At 38.9% G+C, this 17,122-nt stretch overlaps 1 protein-coding gene across 2 annotated transcripts in view; it reads left to right on the forward strand.

Moving 5' to 3' along the window:
• Positions 1-17,122, forward strand: part of ubr3 (ubiquitin protein ligase E3 component n-recognin 3) — a 57,182-nt gene that overhangs the window by 25,520 nt on the left and 14,540 nt on the right. For both annotated transcript variants that reach the window (XM_057852229.1, XM_057852230.1), the window contains exons 24-33: positions 934-1,022; positions 5,630-5,779; positions 5,979-6,112; positions 6,292-6,402; positions 6,650-6,850; positions 6,925-7,061; positions 10,938-11,023; positions 12,275-12,380; positions 13,523-13,623; positions 15,783-15,907. In XM_057852229.1, the coding sequence (XP_057708212.1) occupies positions 934-1,022; positions 5,630-5,779; positions 5,979-6,112; positions 6,292-6,402; positions 6,650-6,850; positions 6,925-7,061; positions 10,938-11,023; positions 12,275-12,380; positions 13,523-13,623; positions 15,783-15,907 (1,240 nt within the window). The remainder of the gene's footprint in view (positions 1-933; positions 1,023-5,629; positions 5,780-5,978; positions 6,113-6,291; positions 6,403-6,649; positions 6,851-6,924; positions 7,062-10,937; positions 11,024-12,274; positions 12,381-13,522; positions 13,624-15,782; positions 15,908-17,122) is intronic.

A 17,122-nucleotide genomic window follows, 5' to 3' on the forward strand; every position in this document is an offset into this window, starting at 1 on the left:
AATTTTTCTTTTCCGTCCACATCTAGTAGCCATAGTGCCACGGGCTTTACACTTATTGATGACACTGCGCACAATAGACACAGGAACATTCGGGCCTTTGGAGATGGACTTGGAGCCTTGAGATTGCCCATGCTTCCTCACAATTTTGCTTCTCAAGTCCTCAGACCGTTCTTTGGCCTTCTTTCTTTTCTCCATGCTCAATGTGGTACACACAAGGACACAGGACAGAGGTTGAGTCAACTTCAATCTATTTTAACTGGCTGCAAGTGTGATTTAGTTATTCTCACCACCTGTTATGTGCCACAGGCAAGTAACAGGTGGTGTTAATTACACAAATTAGAGAAGCATCACATGATTTTTCAAAGGGGGCCAATACTTTTGTACGGCCCGTTTTTGGAGGTTTGTGTAAAATAATAATGATAATTAATTTTTTTCCATTCTCTTTTGTGTTTTTTCATTGCAATCAAAATAAATGAATATATTACTACCAAAGCATTTGTAATTGTAATCATTTTCTGGGAGAAATTGAGCATTATCTGACAGAATTGCAGCACTGTATGCATTCTTAAATACATACAGTGAATATATATATAATAAAAAATCGTTGCCCATTTAATTATTTAAAACGGAGTGAATCCCTGAACCTGCCAATCTATTAAAATATTTACCCCTCTAATAACGAAGTTTAAAGGGTGTGCTTCTTTCCAGTTTGTTTTTCTTGCCACTCATTAAGCTGTTTGTGAACGTGATTAAGCTGTTAGTGTTTGTAAATGTTCTTAAATTGGAGACCGATTGAAATGGGTGTCATCAAAGTGTCAATTCAATGCTTGAGAATCATATGCTGAATGTCAGTGGTTAGGTGAATATTTGAGTCACTCTGAGTGTAGAAGCATAAGAGCTAATCTATATCTCCTTCCTTGCGCTTTCTTTCAGGCGTCAGAGAGCTCGAGAGAGGCAACAGAAGTTGCTTGCTGAGTTTGCCTCCAGACAGAAGAGTTTCATGGAAACCGCGATGGATGTTGGTAAGGAAAATGTACGAGAAGTGGCAGGCGAAATGCAAGTCCAAACACTTTGCAAAAAGAAAAAATGTAAAGTGCCACAACACAAACGGCAATTGCAAACGCTTTGCAAAAGGAAAAACACACGAATGTAAACTTCCCCAGCATGATCCCCAATTGCCAAAGCACAAACCCGAAATGTGCTTGCAACACGCTTTCATGTAGCGGGCAATTAGAGTTTGTGTCGTGGCTATTTGCATTTGTGCTGTGGCTACTTGCAATTCTGCTTTGGCCAATTTGCAATTGTGCTTTTTTCTATTTGCAAAGTGTTTGAACTTTGCATTTCTCCTCAGCCGCTGTAAGAATGCCAGGTAGTTCGGTTTTATTGTGGGATGTACAAAACCGTAATAAAGCACTCAACACATTGTTAATTCCCAATTGCAACTCGAGGGGCCTGCAGAGTTTTTTTTAATGTGAGGTGAGTTTGTTCTAACAGGCCTGTTAGAACAAATCAAGGAGAGAGTTCTCCCGTTGGGTGGGTGCTGCTGGTGAAGGGCACAGGGGATCTTTCTGCTAATAGTCGATTGGACTCCCAGGGCCCCTCTGACACAGTATGGTTAGTGAATGAAGAATGACTGCTCTGGCCAGACAGGGACTATTGTGACCCTGTGTACACAGTTCCTGCTGAGCTGTGACTCTCTTTAGTCTGCTATGCTGTGTTTGCATCGCTGGACCAGCGTGACTCAGCGTGACTCAAAAAAATTGATCTAGTTGATACAATACTAGCTAGTGAAACAGTTGTATTATCACAGTAATTCATCACAAAGCCCAAAAAATTAAATGGGTTTACCTCTCTTACCAATGATTATTGCTTGTACTGTACAGTTGTGACTTTAAGCCCCAACATCTTTCCCCAAGTTTGAATTTGGCAGCTTTAACAAAACTACCTTTTTTTTCCTATTCTTTTTTGCTTTATAGGTTTGTGCATTTACTGGTTTTCAGTGTTTCTATGTGCTGTCTTCAATTTATGTCATGATGGACCGTTGAGTTTTCACTGTGTAGACATTTTTAGGCCATTTTTCTTATACCTAGTACCGGTACTAAGATTCATTTGCTGTACAGGAAACACCACACTATTCAAACAAATACGTTTAGTAATTCAGTTCACGGTAACTAAACAAGCACTCTGAGCAAGCTTGGGATGGAGACATCCAGTCTATAAAATAAACACAACACTTGTACTGTACAGTGGTACCTCTACATACTAATTTAATACGTTCCAGGGCCGGTTTGTAAATTGAAATGGTCGTATGTCAAGTGGGATTTTCCTAAAAGAATACATTATATTTGATTAATTCGTAGCACAGCCCATAAAACCTACGCTAAAACCTTAAAGCAACACTTGGGTGAGTAGGTAAGTAGGTGGCGGTTTGGGGGGTAGGGGTGACCCGTGTTGTCTAGCCAGTTCACTCACACGCATATCACGCTCATATTTTTTCTATCATTTACTTCTTCATTTCAATGGTAAGCGTCTGCTTTTCTTTTTTCACTACCTATAGTAACCTTCTTGGGACCCATGTTGGTTTCTCTCACAAAGGAATCCTCCGTGCGTCCGTCTTGCTGGAAAACAATTAACGTGCGACATTGTCATAAATCCTCGTATTTTGGGCATGTCGTCATATGTCATGACAAATGACGGGTCAAATTTTACGTCAGATGTCGATTCGATCTTATGTTGAGGTACCACTGTACTCGAAAGCTGCACTGATGCTGAAAAACATTATTTGTGTTGCGTTGTCATTTCACCTTGAGTGTGTGTGCACAAGCACGGAGGCAGCCTGAGGCGAAAGCTTCCACAGTGACCTTTTGTTAAGTGCCTTTTCTCCCTCAGAGTCATAAATCAACACAAGGTGACATTTTAGCTCAATATTTACTGGTAAACACGATTCTTAACATTTAAACTCATTTAGATAATCGAAAGTCCAGTCAGGTAAAGTATGTGCATAATTAACTGACTATAATTTCTTTTGTCAGAAGGACATCCAGTGAGTGGAATCAGGTGAAGTTTAAGTAAACATCATATTCTGTACATTTGAGGTCCAAAGCACGAGTGGCATCATGAAAATATGCCTTAAGAAAGATTTTTAACGGTCACTTGAATTGACGCTAATGCCAAAAAAAGTGGAAACACGTTCTTAGAAAAGCGATTACCGTATTTTTCGGACTATAAGTCGCGTTTTTTTTTTCATATTTTGGCTGGGGGTGCGACTTATACTCAGGAGCGACTTATGTGTGAAATTATTAACACATTATGTTATCATTTCACATGTTATTGTGGTGTTTTGGAGTGACACTGATGGTTTGGTAAACTTTTTAGCATGTTCTTTATGCTATAGTTATCTGAATAACTCAATAGCTATGGCCACGTTCGCGTTCAGCCTTTTGCAATGTGTGTTCAATTGTATTATTGACTTTTTTTATATTGAAATGCATGCTTTTAGTTTGTGGCGCTTTCACGCCCACGTGGGGGTGCACTCGCACTTGTTTACGTGAAAAAGAGCACTCACACGCCAGAAGAAGATGGACAGCTACGTAGGTGTGAGTGAGTGGGCGAGTTAGCGAGAGAGAGAGACATGGCTGCGAACCTACGTTCATTGTTTATGCTTTCAAAATATCTCTACAGAGGCAAAGCCTGTGTGTATCATCTTTTCTGTTGTTGTTGTGTGTTTTCCACTCGCGATCGGACACTTAGAGCCAGTTGTGTGGTTGTTTGAACGATTTGCTAATGCTAGCGAACGCATGCTAACCGTTTAATGTCATTGCCAAATTGATTCAGCACATTATACGGACGTCCAGCATCGTCATTTGGGAGTTCGCTGTATCGCCAGGACCGAGCCGTAGCGTCCTGGTAAGGACAGTATATTCTCATTTCGTTGTTCATGCACTGGACACTGTACATTTATTCAGCATGTTGTTCTCTATTGTATTTTTATATTAAATTGCCTTTCAAGATGATATATCTGTTCTATGTGTTGGATTTTATCAAGTAAATTTCCCCCAAAAGTGCGACTTATACTCCGGTGCGACTTATATGTTTTTTTTTCTCTTTGTTGGGCATTTTATGGCTGGTGCGACTTATACTCAGGTGCGACTTGTAGTCCGAAAAATACGGTATTTAGAATTTTGTTATGAGGCCATTGTTTTGGAAGTTTCTTTTAATATTACATAGCTGTTTTTACGCAGACCTTAGTTGTAAGGTATATCTAAAGTTTGCCCCGTAGTACTTTGAGGTGATTGTTTGTAAGGGTGTGCCATCTTAGGCACCCCGCGATTCGATTCGATTACGATTCAGGGTGCTATGATTCGATTCTTGAACGATGATCACGGTATTGACGATGATCACGGTTATCACGATTATCGATGCATCGTACATTACTAATTAATAAAGTAGACAAACAAATTTTTGTCCATTATTATTTAAAATATCCTAATGATTCAACAGGAACGATGGAAACATGCACATACAACAAAAAGCTGCCCTTAAACTGCTTATTTAATTTTAAAACAAAGTGCAAAAACATTAACCATTTTAAAGGGAGTACTTATTTTACTCATTAATACGATAAAATTTACACAGGTGGAATGAATTCCACATTTTCAGGAAACAAATAAGCCTTCTTTTAAACAATATACGGTACTTTGTTTTCACAGATTTCTGTACTATTTTGCATATTATGGTATTACTGCTGTACTTAATCATGGTTTTACACGTTCTGCATATGAAATACACGTTAACCAATTTGCTAATTAGCTTAGCGCTCGGCCCTAACTATTAACACCTCAAAAACGACAACAATAAAAGCTAAACAGTACAAGAGGGTTCGTGTACTCACCTCTTGTAGACACACACGGGTCTTGGCAACACACTCAGGACATTTTTCAATTGACATGACTTGAAACCACAGCTGGACATCTGAAAGACGAGGAGCAACGAATTATCGCTAATATTAATTATTATTTACTAACGACTAATTAATAATTCATTAATTAATTATTAATAATGTGAATTAATGATAAATAATAAAATTATTATTAATATTCAATGCTTCCCCTCTCGCTCTAAAAAATAAACGTGCGCACAGAAGCGCGCTGGGTCGCCTGCCTGTCTCATACACAAATTTATTTTCCAGTCTTTTAAAAAGGAGTAAATCTGTTTCCCAGTAACCGGGAGCATCCATCATAAGGTTGTGCGTGGGTCCGTTAACGGTGTCCGGGCGGCAGACGTGTCTTAAATTTCGTTGTGCTACGAGCGGCTGTCATAAAGTTATGAGGGAAAATAATCGTTTTTGAGCCTTTATGAATTGTAATCGAATCGTCCCGTGTCGAATCGCGATGCATGTGATAATCGATTTTTTTGGAACTCCCCTCTAATTGTTTGATGTAAGGCATCTTATATGGCAAGTCTTTTATTTTTTGTCGGGCTATGTATAGTGTAGTTTTACAAGTAATATTATAATAATAGTTTCTTTTGCGATAACCCAAATTGGTCAAGTATACTCTTTCTGTATTATTCATGAGGAATGCGTTGCTTTCGTACAATAAAGTACTTTGAATTATTTCCTTTGTGCCAGAATCTCCAGAAACCGAGGCAGCCATGGACCTGGGAGCATCTGAGATGATGGATTCAGAGGTTCTTTATGACTGTGTGATCTGTGGACAAAGTGGACCCTCCACAGAGGACAGACCTACTGGACTAGTTGTTCTCCTCCAGGCCTCCTCAGGTACTTGAGATTTTTTTCCCCCAAAACACAATTAAAGCAACAGGAGTTTGCATTGTTTAACCTTTTTGATGACCACACTGCTGCAGAAAAAAAAAAAAAAATTACTAAGACATCTAGCAGGAAAAGTGGATCTTTTTCTTTTTTGTCAAATTTGTCAAAAGTGTAGTTTTAAAGTGGCTCTCTCAAAAATGTTTTTCAGTGCTTGGACATCGCTGCAAAAGCATGGAAGCAAAGAATCTCCCAACCAGTGACGAAGAACACATTTACTCTGCTGACACTTGTGCAGTGGCTAACGACGTCCGACTCACCCTCTTACAGCGGTTCTTCAAGGATGTGGGTGACTCAGACATACACCATTATCTTTAGACAGGATGAATATGTAAAAATTTAAAGCATGCATTAGTTTATGGATTTCTTGTCTTTGTCTTTCAACATGATTTAAAAAAATGATTTAACACAATTTTGTTGCGTGTTGACATATTGATGTGAACTTTTTCCTGTCAATGCTGCAGAGCTCCTGTCTTCAGTCTGTGTCAATAGGTTGGGACGGGGGCGTCTACGTGCAGACTTGCGGACACACTTTGCATATAGATTGCCACAAGTCATACATGGAGTCTCTGAGGGTAAAGTGACCATTCTTTTCCCATAATGAGACAGTATGTTTAGTTTATTTATTTATTTAAGCTTTTTGAAGGTTACAGAATCAATTCTTTTCGATTGGTAATAAGTGTCATTAAGCAAGTTATTAATAATTGATTAGAAAGTCATGGGTTCTAGTTGCGTCAAAAGACATCATGATTTGTCTTTGTAGCGTTAATGTACATTTGAAAGATCCGCTAATCTTTTTTTTTTTCTCCCTCCCCTCTTTAGAATGACCAGGTCCTGCAGGGATTCTCTGTTGACAAGGGTGAATTTACTTGCCCACTATGTCGACAGTTTGCCAACAGTGTCCTTCCCTGTCGACCTGGACGCGGCTCAGAGGCCGGTGCGTGGTACACTCCCTCAAACAAAAAGACCAGTGTGCTAATAAAGGAAGTGGATGCTCTGCAGGACAACCTAGGCCTTTTCCCAGTAAGTAATAACTGTGTGGAGGTTGGTATCATCATGTTGTTTTGCTTTAAAGCGGGTCATTTGTATTTGATCAGACTGAATCCAACTTGAGCAAAGAGATGGAGTTGGTCATCAAAGACATTAAGAACACCACCCAGAAAAAGTACATGGACTATGGAAAGAATCCTTGCTCCCCTGACAATGATTTCCTCTTCTTGTACTCCTTGGCAAGGTAGGAGTCTAAGACATATAGGTTTTGCATCCACAGGAAACATGGAAGAAAACCATAAATTGAGCTTTCTTTAGCAGATATACATTAATGTTTTCGTTCTTTGCGGACATCTTTCAGTAAGATTTTGGGCTGTATCTGTGAGAATGTTTGCCCAATCATCCATATGAATGCAGGGGCGGATTGTTAATCTATAGCTTCTGGAGGAATTACAGAACGGCCAGACATACATCACTGTTTTTATCCCCCCATCCTCTATGGTTATCTACAGTTTGCATCCAATCCGACAGGTGGCAGCAATGTGCCTGGCTGTTAACCGCCAATCTGATAGGAGAAGAACGAAGAAAGCACAGAGTAGCCTACTTTGGTAAAGCATTACTCCTTGTGGAAACAAAATGGCAACGAGCGTAGATAAACAATATGGATGGTCGTGGCAAAATAAGAAAAGAGACCGTTAGAGAGAAAAAAACTGAAGAAACTCGAGAGCGAAGCATCGAAATGTCACAAGTTGACACACATGTTCACAAGTAGCAGTCTGACTGCGACGGCCACGCCGGCTAGCAGCAGCCCAGCCCCTGGCGATGGTGAGAGTGGGAGCGGCAGCCGCTCTCACGTGCAGCCGGTGCAGGGAGAGACAACAGACGAGGGAGAGGGTAATGATGAGCTGGTGGAAGTTCCCCTGACAAGCCCAGGGCAAGTAAGTAGGGATGAAGAGGGTTACTTGCTAGGTATATTGGCAATTGTTATCCACCAGGTAGCTACATTTAAAATGAAATAAATGGCAATTACTGCGATTGGCTGGCAACCAGTTCAGGGTGTCCCCTGCCTACTGCCCGTAGTCAGCTGGGATAGGCTCCAGCACCTCCGCGACCCTCGTGAGGAAAAAGCGGCATGGAAAATGAATGAATGAATAAATGGCAATTAAATGGTTAGTGCCAGCTACTCCATGTCCCCATTTGCAATCGTGTCAGGTTACAGCATGCTAGTCATACTATCTCTCTCCTAAGAAAAAATATTTTAGCTGTAAAACAACGTATGCACACGCAGCAGCAATATTAATTCAGAAGAAATATAACAAAATATTAATAAACTGAATGGTTTTACTTTAAAAATTAGGTAGTTAAATTGATATATTGTTTAATCATTTATACATTGTTTTCTGGTTAATACTTTCCAATGAAGGTTATGTATACAGGATTTGTCTTGAAATGTTTATTGTATTTTCATTGAAATTGTTAATTTCTCAGTGAGTATTCAAGTTAAAATGTATACTAATGCAATGTGTAGTTCTTCATAGACACTTCATTTTTCTTTCATAGTGCACAAAATTGATGCATTTTACAATAAAATGTAAAAATAAATTCTCCTGGGGGCCCCCGGACCCCCCTAGAGGGTTTGTGTTTCCCTTCCTGCAGCGATACTTGTGGGCTGGGCTGAGTCCAAGTTCAGGGCTGCTTTTTAGTCCCAGTCCGCCCCTGTATGAATGTACTTAATATCTACCTAGAAGCATTGTAAAATCAAAACAGCTTTAGAATTATAGTGATCAATTTTGAAGAACTTTAATTCATTTAAAGATGATTTGCAAGTCTTATTGAACGCATAAATATTTTAAAGGTTAGTCTCACCATCGATTGGCCAAAAGTTTGCGTTTAATGCATATTTTGGTATTTGCCGAAGGGTCTTTATTCACCCATGAATGACACAATTTATCAGTTTGGCAAGTTAAGCCATCTTGGTTAAGAGAAAAATCATGTAAAGGGATTTAAATTCAATTAAATTCTTCAGAATACTTTTGTAAATCCTCAGGAAATCGTACACCAGTGCCAATTATTTTAGTTATTTCAATTGACTTGTTGCTCCATCTTCTGATCTGATCTGTGACATTTTTTTAAAGGTCGTGGATCAGTGCTAAAGTCCTGATTGCGTTTATCGACAAGCTGGACACAAGCTATTGTCATATGGTTAACCTTGTGTTTTTGCTCAATCATTGTTCTATTCCAATACTATGCTTCCTGGAGTGTAACCACCCAGACGTTTTCCTCACCTGATGCCGTAGTTGTTTCAGACCTTCACCCTAAATGCAACAATGTGTATGGGTGTTGGCTCTCTGAAGTTCAATGAACACCGCAAATTGCCAGAGGAGTGGAAAATTCCTCTGTCACAGCGGTGCTCTTATCAGCAAAAGCCAGATGGAGCTTTGTCGTGGCTGCATTATCTATCTGAAATTGCTTCCCCCCCCCACTCTAAGGAAACTCAAGAATTGGCTCCCACTCTGCTGGCCAATAGAAATGGCTTGTGGCAGGAGCGAGATGTGCATAGATCGCTTATTTTTTAAATTGTAGTTCAGTATACAACACTTATGCTTATGGTTAAAGGTTTTCGTTTGTCTTTTCCTTATTTTTGCTGATGGAATTTGGATTCACAACGGTCTATCAACATTAATGCTGCTCCAGTGAATTTTTTTGTGCCACTTAACAATAGCAAGTTTGGGAACCCCTGATAATTTTCAAGATTTTCCTCGATAAATCATTCATGGATCAGCAATTTCAGTTAAATATATCATATATTAGAAAAACAGTAATATTTGAGAGGTGAAAAAAAATTATACGAGTTACGGAAAGTAATGGGTATTAATGGCGTCACAAGGAAGGGCAGGCAAGTTGGGATGCTCAGATTTGATTGACTAAAATATTACCATATTGATAAAATGTCTGCCCCCATGTTGGTGGCCACTTACTGGAAAACATTTTTTCTTCACTAGTACTCCTAAAAAATTGTGCTTTTTCAATTTATTAAACTCTTTCTGCTAGGATGGACATTGTAAAGGTGTTGCCTGTCCCATTAAATGCAGCATGACATGGCAGCTATATCCATGCTAAAATCCATTGAAAATGGGGGGAAAAAAAAAACATTTCCCCTGTTTTACAATGAAATGCTATGTTACTATGAGTTAAAAATGCTAAGTATTGTATGAAGAAATTTCAGGACATTCCAGGCGTTCACTTTCTTTTGTCCCATAATTAGCGTCAAATTCTGTTCAAAGTTCAAATTCAAAGTACAGTGATCCCTTGCTTCTTCGTGCTTCAAACTTCGCGTCCTCAGTCTGTTGCAGATTTTTTACCGATGAGCTGTCCCGTGCCAATCATGTAGTCTCATTCGCTCTCCCTCACTCGCTGCCTCTTTCCTCCTCTTTGTTCGTCAGAGAGTGAACTGGAGTTGCTTATTAAAATAAACGATGATTGACATACTGTTAAGCTTTGATCTTTCCAGAGACTCAACATTCAAAGTGCCGCATGCGTCAATCATCGTTAAACTTGTTAAACAGTTGCTGTGGCAACTAATTGTGTGTAAATTAGCAGCTGGAGCAGATTCACTCAATGTTGCATTTAATAAAGACAAGCATTTTTATTTATCTTTTTAAAAAATTTTTTATAACTTTTTAAATGGATTAGGCGTCTACTTTTTTTCTTGTTTAAAAATAATTCTGTGAGACTGTAACATGTTTTAACCTATCGTAACTATTACATTTAAAGTGCTTAAAAAACATTTATATACATGTATAAAAACATAAGTGGGAAAAGGTGAAAAACACGTCTTATATGTATTTTTCTCCCATGATAAATCTGAACAAATACATTGAACACACACAAAAAATTGTTTTTTTGGGGGGGGGCGCTACTTTGCGGTTTTTCACTTATCGTGACAGGTTCTTGGTCCCCATTAACCGCAAAAAACGAGGGATTGTTGTAGTCTTAAAAAGCCTGACATTTCACTTGATGAAACTTGAAGGAACTCTGTTATGACTTTCTATTTTTTTTTTTACTTGTCAATGAAAGGTTTTAGCTTGTATTTGTAAATCAGCTGATTTTTCCTTCGCAGGACCAACCTGGAATTAGAACTTGTACACCGGGGAGGCAACCTATGTTGTGGTGGAGCCAGTGCAGCTGCAAAGCGCTCATGTCTCAGTAAGCATTTACTCAAACACGTTTGTGATGCTTAATTGATTCTTATTTACAAAAATTACATGTTTTACTTGTGAATTCGCAATGTAAATAAACATAATTACATTTTTTTTGGTTGGGGGCAGGGGGTTGGGGTTAAAGAAAACAAACATACAGCACATTCCATGTTTAGTGAACTGGCTTCTGCTGCTTAACATAATAACAAATTGTCAGATTGTGAGATCCAGCTCATCCATCTATGTCACTCCCAAGCCATAAAAAGACAAAAGGTAACAAAAGGTCTATTAACAATGGCAGTCAAGGATAGATTCTATCTTAGTCGAAAACCCAGGTGTCATTGTTTGACAAGGGCGTACATCGTGGAATGTTGAAGGGATCTTGGCTGAAGCATAACTATCACTAAAAGCATGCATAGGAATACAGTAAATTTTGTTCAGTTGTGAATATAAATTTAGATAAATGACTGGATGCTGCAGGTGATGTAAGCAGGCGAAGGGCTTCTTGGCAGATTATTTTTAGTTGTGAAATTAACCTGTCAAAGTTGAGGCTGCTGTAGACAAATTGCGTGTCATCCCTGAGTGGTTGCATGGAGGTTCAAAGTGGAGCTCTCTGAGCTACATTAACCTTGTATCCATGACCATAGTGACATTTACTCAGTTGGTTTGCATTAGTGTTCAGTCTTGAGGGAATTGATTTGTGTGTTAACACCTGTTATGTTGCAGCAGGGCCCTACAACCTTGTATTCTATGTATAAATTCAAGATCATTTTAAAAGGCTGGGTCCTACACATTTATAATCATTATGTTAAAGGAAGTCTAAATGCGTCTTTATTTTTACATTTGAAACGGTTATCTTCGTTTCTTTCTTTAGCGTTGTCTAAATACCCCTGCAGGGGGCAGTATTGCTCCAAGTATTGGTTCTTTTCTAAAGTCCATTATTGAACACTGTTTGCATTCTGGTCGCATACATTCCTCTATGGGGGGAAAAAAGGGTTAACCATGGTGTGTGGATGTTTGTTTTGCCTGTAGGCCATGGATTATGAACCTACTGTATAAAACTCCAAGTAATGGAATTGTTTTTAAACTGAACTGTGTGTGTATGTTTTTTTTTTTTTTTTTTTTTTTTCAATTCACTTGCTCCACGCAATGGCGAATTAGGGTTTCTCCTATTGGAAATATGTCTTCCCTTCAATCTTACATTATTGATCATGGTAATATAAAAAGTAAAATAATGCTCTTTCTTCTTCTACTTCAGATCAGCTATTTCATGTGTTGGCCATGCACATGCGTCTTTACAGCATTGATTCTGCCTACAATCCCTGGACAAAGCTGACTCAACTTACACAAAGCAGAGAGCCAGAGTGAGCAATGTTTTTTTCTAAATCACGCTGACAGCATCACATCTTAAAAGGAAAAAAAAAACTACACTCCTCCCCCAATCTGCAAACCCCCCTGCATCGCTCCCTCACATCAGGCAATCAAAGGACCTTTCTTAAAACACCGGCACTCTTGCTCTCAACAGATTTCTGTTACACAAAGAGAAGCTAAATACAGAAAATGGACCGTGGACGGTTTCCATAGCAACCGGTAATTGCTACATCTGGCAAATTACCGGGCACTCCACAGAGAGCAAAACGACCCTGTCTAATTCACTGTACTAAGAACAACTGCTGCGTGTTCGCCACCAGCACAACACTTCAGGGCCCAAACGCGCACCTAGCTTTGTAATGCACTGAGCAAAATACCCAAGACACTCACTGTCTAGCTATTTTTCTCTTTAGTCACAGACAGGTGTGCGACTGTGCATTATCATGTTCTCAAAAGATGTTGCTGCCATGAAAAAAAAAATAAAGAGAGCTGCTCCTCCCTGCTTGTGCTTTTACACTTGACATGCTAAAAATGCTCACAGGCACACTGTATTCTCACAGGAGCCATTTGCTGTTTAAAAATATTTTGTTGGTTCCATAAGTGAGCCGTCTCAGTGAAACCCTGAGGGGGTCAGGATGAACCAGTCTCGCTAAATAGGCCAGAGAGAGCATGCGAGAGAAATGTTTTACATAGATGAATTTCAGTCCCTTTTTATTAGATCAGTAGGAATGATTTAAAAAAAAAATGCACATGCTTAGTTCTTTGGTCTTGGCAGGGTTGAGAGTTGCATCCATAAAGGCTTTCCGTCAATGCACTGTGGAATTAACCGCTGAGTGCTTTGGTAATGGAGGGTATTATACCTTAAGTGCAGTCCCTCTCGTTCAAAACTCCTGAGGCCTCTCAAGAGTGCAGAGTTTAATTGTCAACAGAAAAGAAGACATTCATTGGAAATGGCATGTAACAAAATTGGAAGCAGGGATGCATTAAGGAAACACTTTTAATTTGACGTTTTTTTTTTTTTTTTTTTGGGTTTAAAAAGAAAAAAACTAATTCAAGCACTGACCTCAGCTTTTACCTGATAAATATAACAACGCATGGACTCAATTGAAAGATCACATGCATGTTTGTTTTTCAGTGGTTTTGATGAAGAGAGACCCGAAGTACCCATGCTGTTTAGAGACGTTCCTTCTCTGTTGATTATCTTTGTGCTGACCATGCCGCATCCTCTTCGAAAAGGTACATTTCTTACATCATAGCACTGCACGTTCAATTGTTTGGAGAAATTCAGGGCAAAATGATCAATGTTCATCAGTGTTTGTCTTGAGAATTGACTCTCACCCAAAACGGTTTGTAACTGCCTTTAGATGCCACAAGATGGTAGCAAATTATTTCAAAATTGGCAAGGCTGACTGACTAAATGAAACTAAATTCATCTTCTGATTTTTGCCACTAAGAAGATTCGGAGCAATATTTTTGTATGAATGATTTGGCCTGACCGCAAAAATGGAATATTGTATTGGACGATTTTGGATAGAAATTATAGTCACAATAGATAGTCCCCCCAAAAATCCTGAGCTGCATGTATGCAAGTTAGCAAGGGATTTGCTGTATATCTTTAGAACAATCATATTTTGCTAATAATTGTGTTAACTTTGTCTTCAAACATATAATTCACCGATAAGCAGCCTCAGACATACCTACTTTTCCCTGTGATAAAACTAAAAAATATGTAAAAACTAGGGCTGTCAAACGATTGAAATTTTTACTTGAGTTAATCACAGCTTAAAAATTAATTAATCGTAATTAATCACAATTCAGACCATCTCTAAAATATACCATAATTTTCTGTGAATTATTGTTGGAATGAAAAGATAAGACAGATATATACATTGAACTTACTGTACATAAGTATTGTATTTGTTTATTATAACAATAAACCCACAAGATGGCATTAACATTATCAACATTCTTTCTGTGAAAGGGATCTACGGATAGAAAGACTTGTAGTTCTTAAAAGATAAGTGTTAGTACAAGTTGTTGTAATTTCATATTAAAACCCCTCTTAATGTTTTCGTTTTAATAAAATTTGTAAAATTTTCAATCAAAAAATAAACTAGTAGCTCGCCATTGTTGACCGCGCCGAGCGGTGATGTCACAGCCGCTCTTCCACATTGTCTTTAACTATGTAAGATAGTGATTTAAATACACCACAAGGTGTCACTGGCGAGTCTTAAATTACTTAAGAAATCAAGCCAATGCAAAGTCTGAGTAAGTTTTATGTTTCTTTTGCATAGCTATTTTAATTGGGAATGCCAGTTCTCTTTGCATTTTGCGCTTTTCTTTTTGTGAATTTTTTTTTTTTTTTTTTTTTGAGGGATAGGAATATTATTTTTGTTGTGCGTAAATGATACTTTAGCGACTTCACTGTTCCACCGAAATGCATGATGGGAAGTTGGGCAACTCTGACTGTCAGTGGTGGCTGCAAATGGTATATCTTCTCTGCGTTGTGTTCAATACAGGGTGTTAAGAAAAAAATCATCTCCTGTCACTCTTCCTCACATCGCTCGCCACTATAGTTATAATTACTGTGGAAGAGATGCCAAAGCTTATGCCAATAAATAGCGCGGCCCCAATGAATGCCTGTGTCCACTCCACTCGCTTGTCTCTGCCACTTAGCGCTCAATATACATAAAACGGCGGCATTGTAGTCAGTGGGTCGCTCCGCGCATGCGGTAAATGAGTTAAATATTTTAGCGTGATTAATTAAAAAATAAATTACCGCCCGTTAATGTGATAAATTTGACAGCCCTAGTAAAAACACATCTTTGGCAGTGGATGATTCAAAAACAATTTTAAAATGAGTCCCTGCAAACATCTGGTTTATGAAGCAGCAGTGATAGAGAGCGACTATGATTTTGCAACAGGGTAGCATGTAACATTTTGTCCCAGAAAAGCCATCTAAAGCAGGACACAGATACAGTGTTCAGTCCTACATGTCTGATTCTGCAGCTCCTTGGCGTGTCCTTCTTCTCAAGCTTGTCGCAGTATCTCCGCCATCGACCACCTAAAGAGCTCGCTGACAAGCTGCAGTCATGTTTAATGACTCATTTCATTACCGCCTCAATTTGATTGACCGGTTTCAAGGGCAAGCAGGACTCTTGGTACATAGAAATTCTAGATGCATTGGAAAGTTACAATAATTCAAGGCCTGGTAATATCACAGCTCAGGATGCAGCACCCATCTTGTTGATAATAAACGAAATGAAGTCTAATGATCAACAATTGAGTGACTAATGAATGTTCCACATGAAATACACCACAAGGAATTAATCAACAAGTAAAAAACACGATCAAGGGCTACAATCTGTTCTTTTGCTCCCCTTTCTGTACTACAGAGCACTTTACTTGTGTGGTGAAGATGCTGTACAACTTGCAGTTCACCCAGGCTCTGGCTGCACTCTCAACTAAGCTAAGGCCAGAAGAAAGGCAAGCCTGGACCTCATCTGGAGCAATCAAAAAGGTACAAGTGCAGTCATACGCTTGCAAGCCCAACATGTTCCTTTTGTTTTGGTGTCTTTGGTGCGATCTTTGGAACCACCTTTCAACCCCTGTAAATCCTTGTTTATGACTTGCTATTGAGACGAATAAAGCCCTTTCCCATTTCATTTATGAGGCTTCCACAGGCTGAAGTATCGATCTTCATTATCTTGAATAGTGTGACTGCTGGAGAGTGTTGCATTAATTGGCTATTTGTCTTCACCCAATTAAATCTGATTAGTGAGCTGCTGGTTTTAATGTCAATAGACAAATGGTTGAAACCCTTCCCCTATGGCAGGTTCATGCTATCAGTAATGGCTGCTGGAAATCTTTATGCTAAACAGTCATGTATAACTCAAACATTGACTTGACGCGCTTTATTTCAAAGCAGTGTGAATGTGTTGATTCGGTTTTAAGGAGGCCCAGAATCTGGTGGTTGGTTTCTATAAATCTCTGAAAAAGCAAAGCTGATGCGATAAGACTGCTGTTTTATATTCTTCTGTCTTTCACGTGAAGAATGCTTGCAGCGCTCGCTTTACACAATCCATCCGCCAGGCCAAAAGCAAAGTGATTTTTTTTCTTATTTTCGAAATGTGGAGCATTATTGAGTCTTTATTATGTATCGGAATAATATAGTAATTTGGAGTAATTTGGGTACCCTATTCACTTTTATATTAAAATACCTCTTCAGTACTATGCAATGAGGAAAAAAAACTGTTAAAATAATATTGCACAATTTTTGTATTTGACTTAATTAGATAGCAGGGATTCTCCAGTGCTTCATAAGCCTGGCGGGTCGCCAAGCTTTTCTTGCTCCCACGCCAGGCTAAGAGTGAAAAAAGTATACATATTTTAACTATACTTTAACCACGTCTGGTGATACATTTGAAAGCACAATGGTGATATCTTTTTGGCGATATGTGAACGATAAGGCTAGGTACATACCCGGTTTTATTAATAACGGCGTTAGAATATAACGGCGTTTCTGACGGCTTTATTTTCTTCAGTAGTGAGTAATGTAATTAATTTTTGGAACATCTTGGGAACGCCGTTACTGAGGCGGGAAAGGCTTGCGTTACTAAGTTACTATGTTGGTTGACTGACGTGAGAAAATGAGAAATACGGACTCACGGAGACGAGAGAGCAGAGCAGGAGCGGGGAGGTGGCAAGGGAGTGTGACGAAGTTGCAAACGCGATG

This window comes from Corythoichthys intestinalis, chromosome 12 (genome assembly GCF_030265065.1).
Source record: "Corythoichthys intestinalis isolate RoL2023-P3 chromosome 12, ASM3026506v1, whole genome shotgun sequence".
NCBI classification, from domain to species: Eukaryota; Metazoa; Chordata; class Actinopteri; order Syngnathiformes; family Syngnathidae; genus Corythoichthys; species Corythoichthys intestinalis.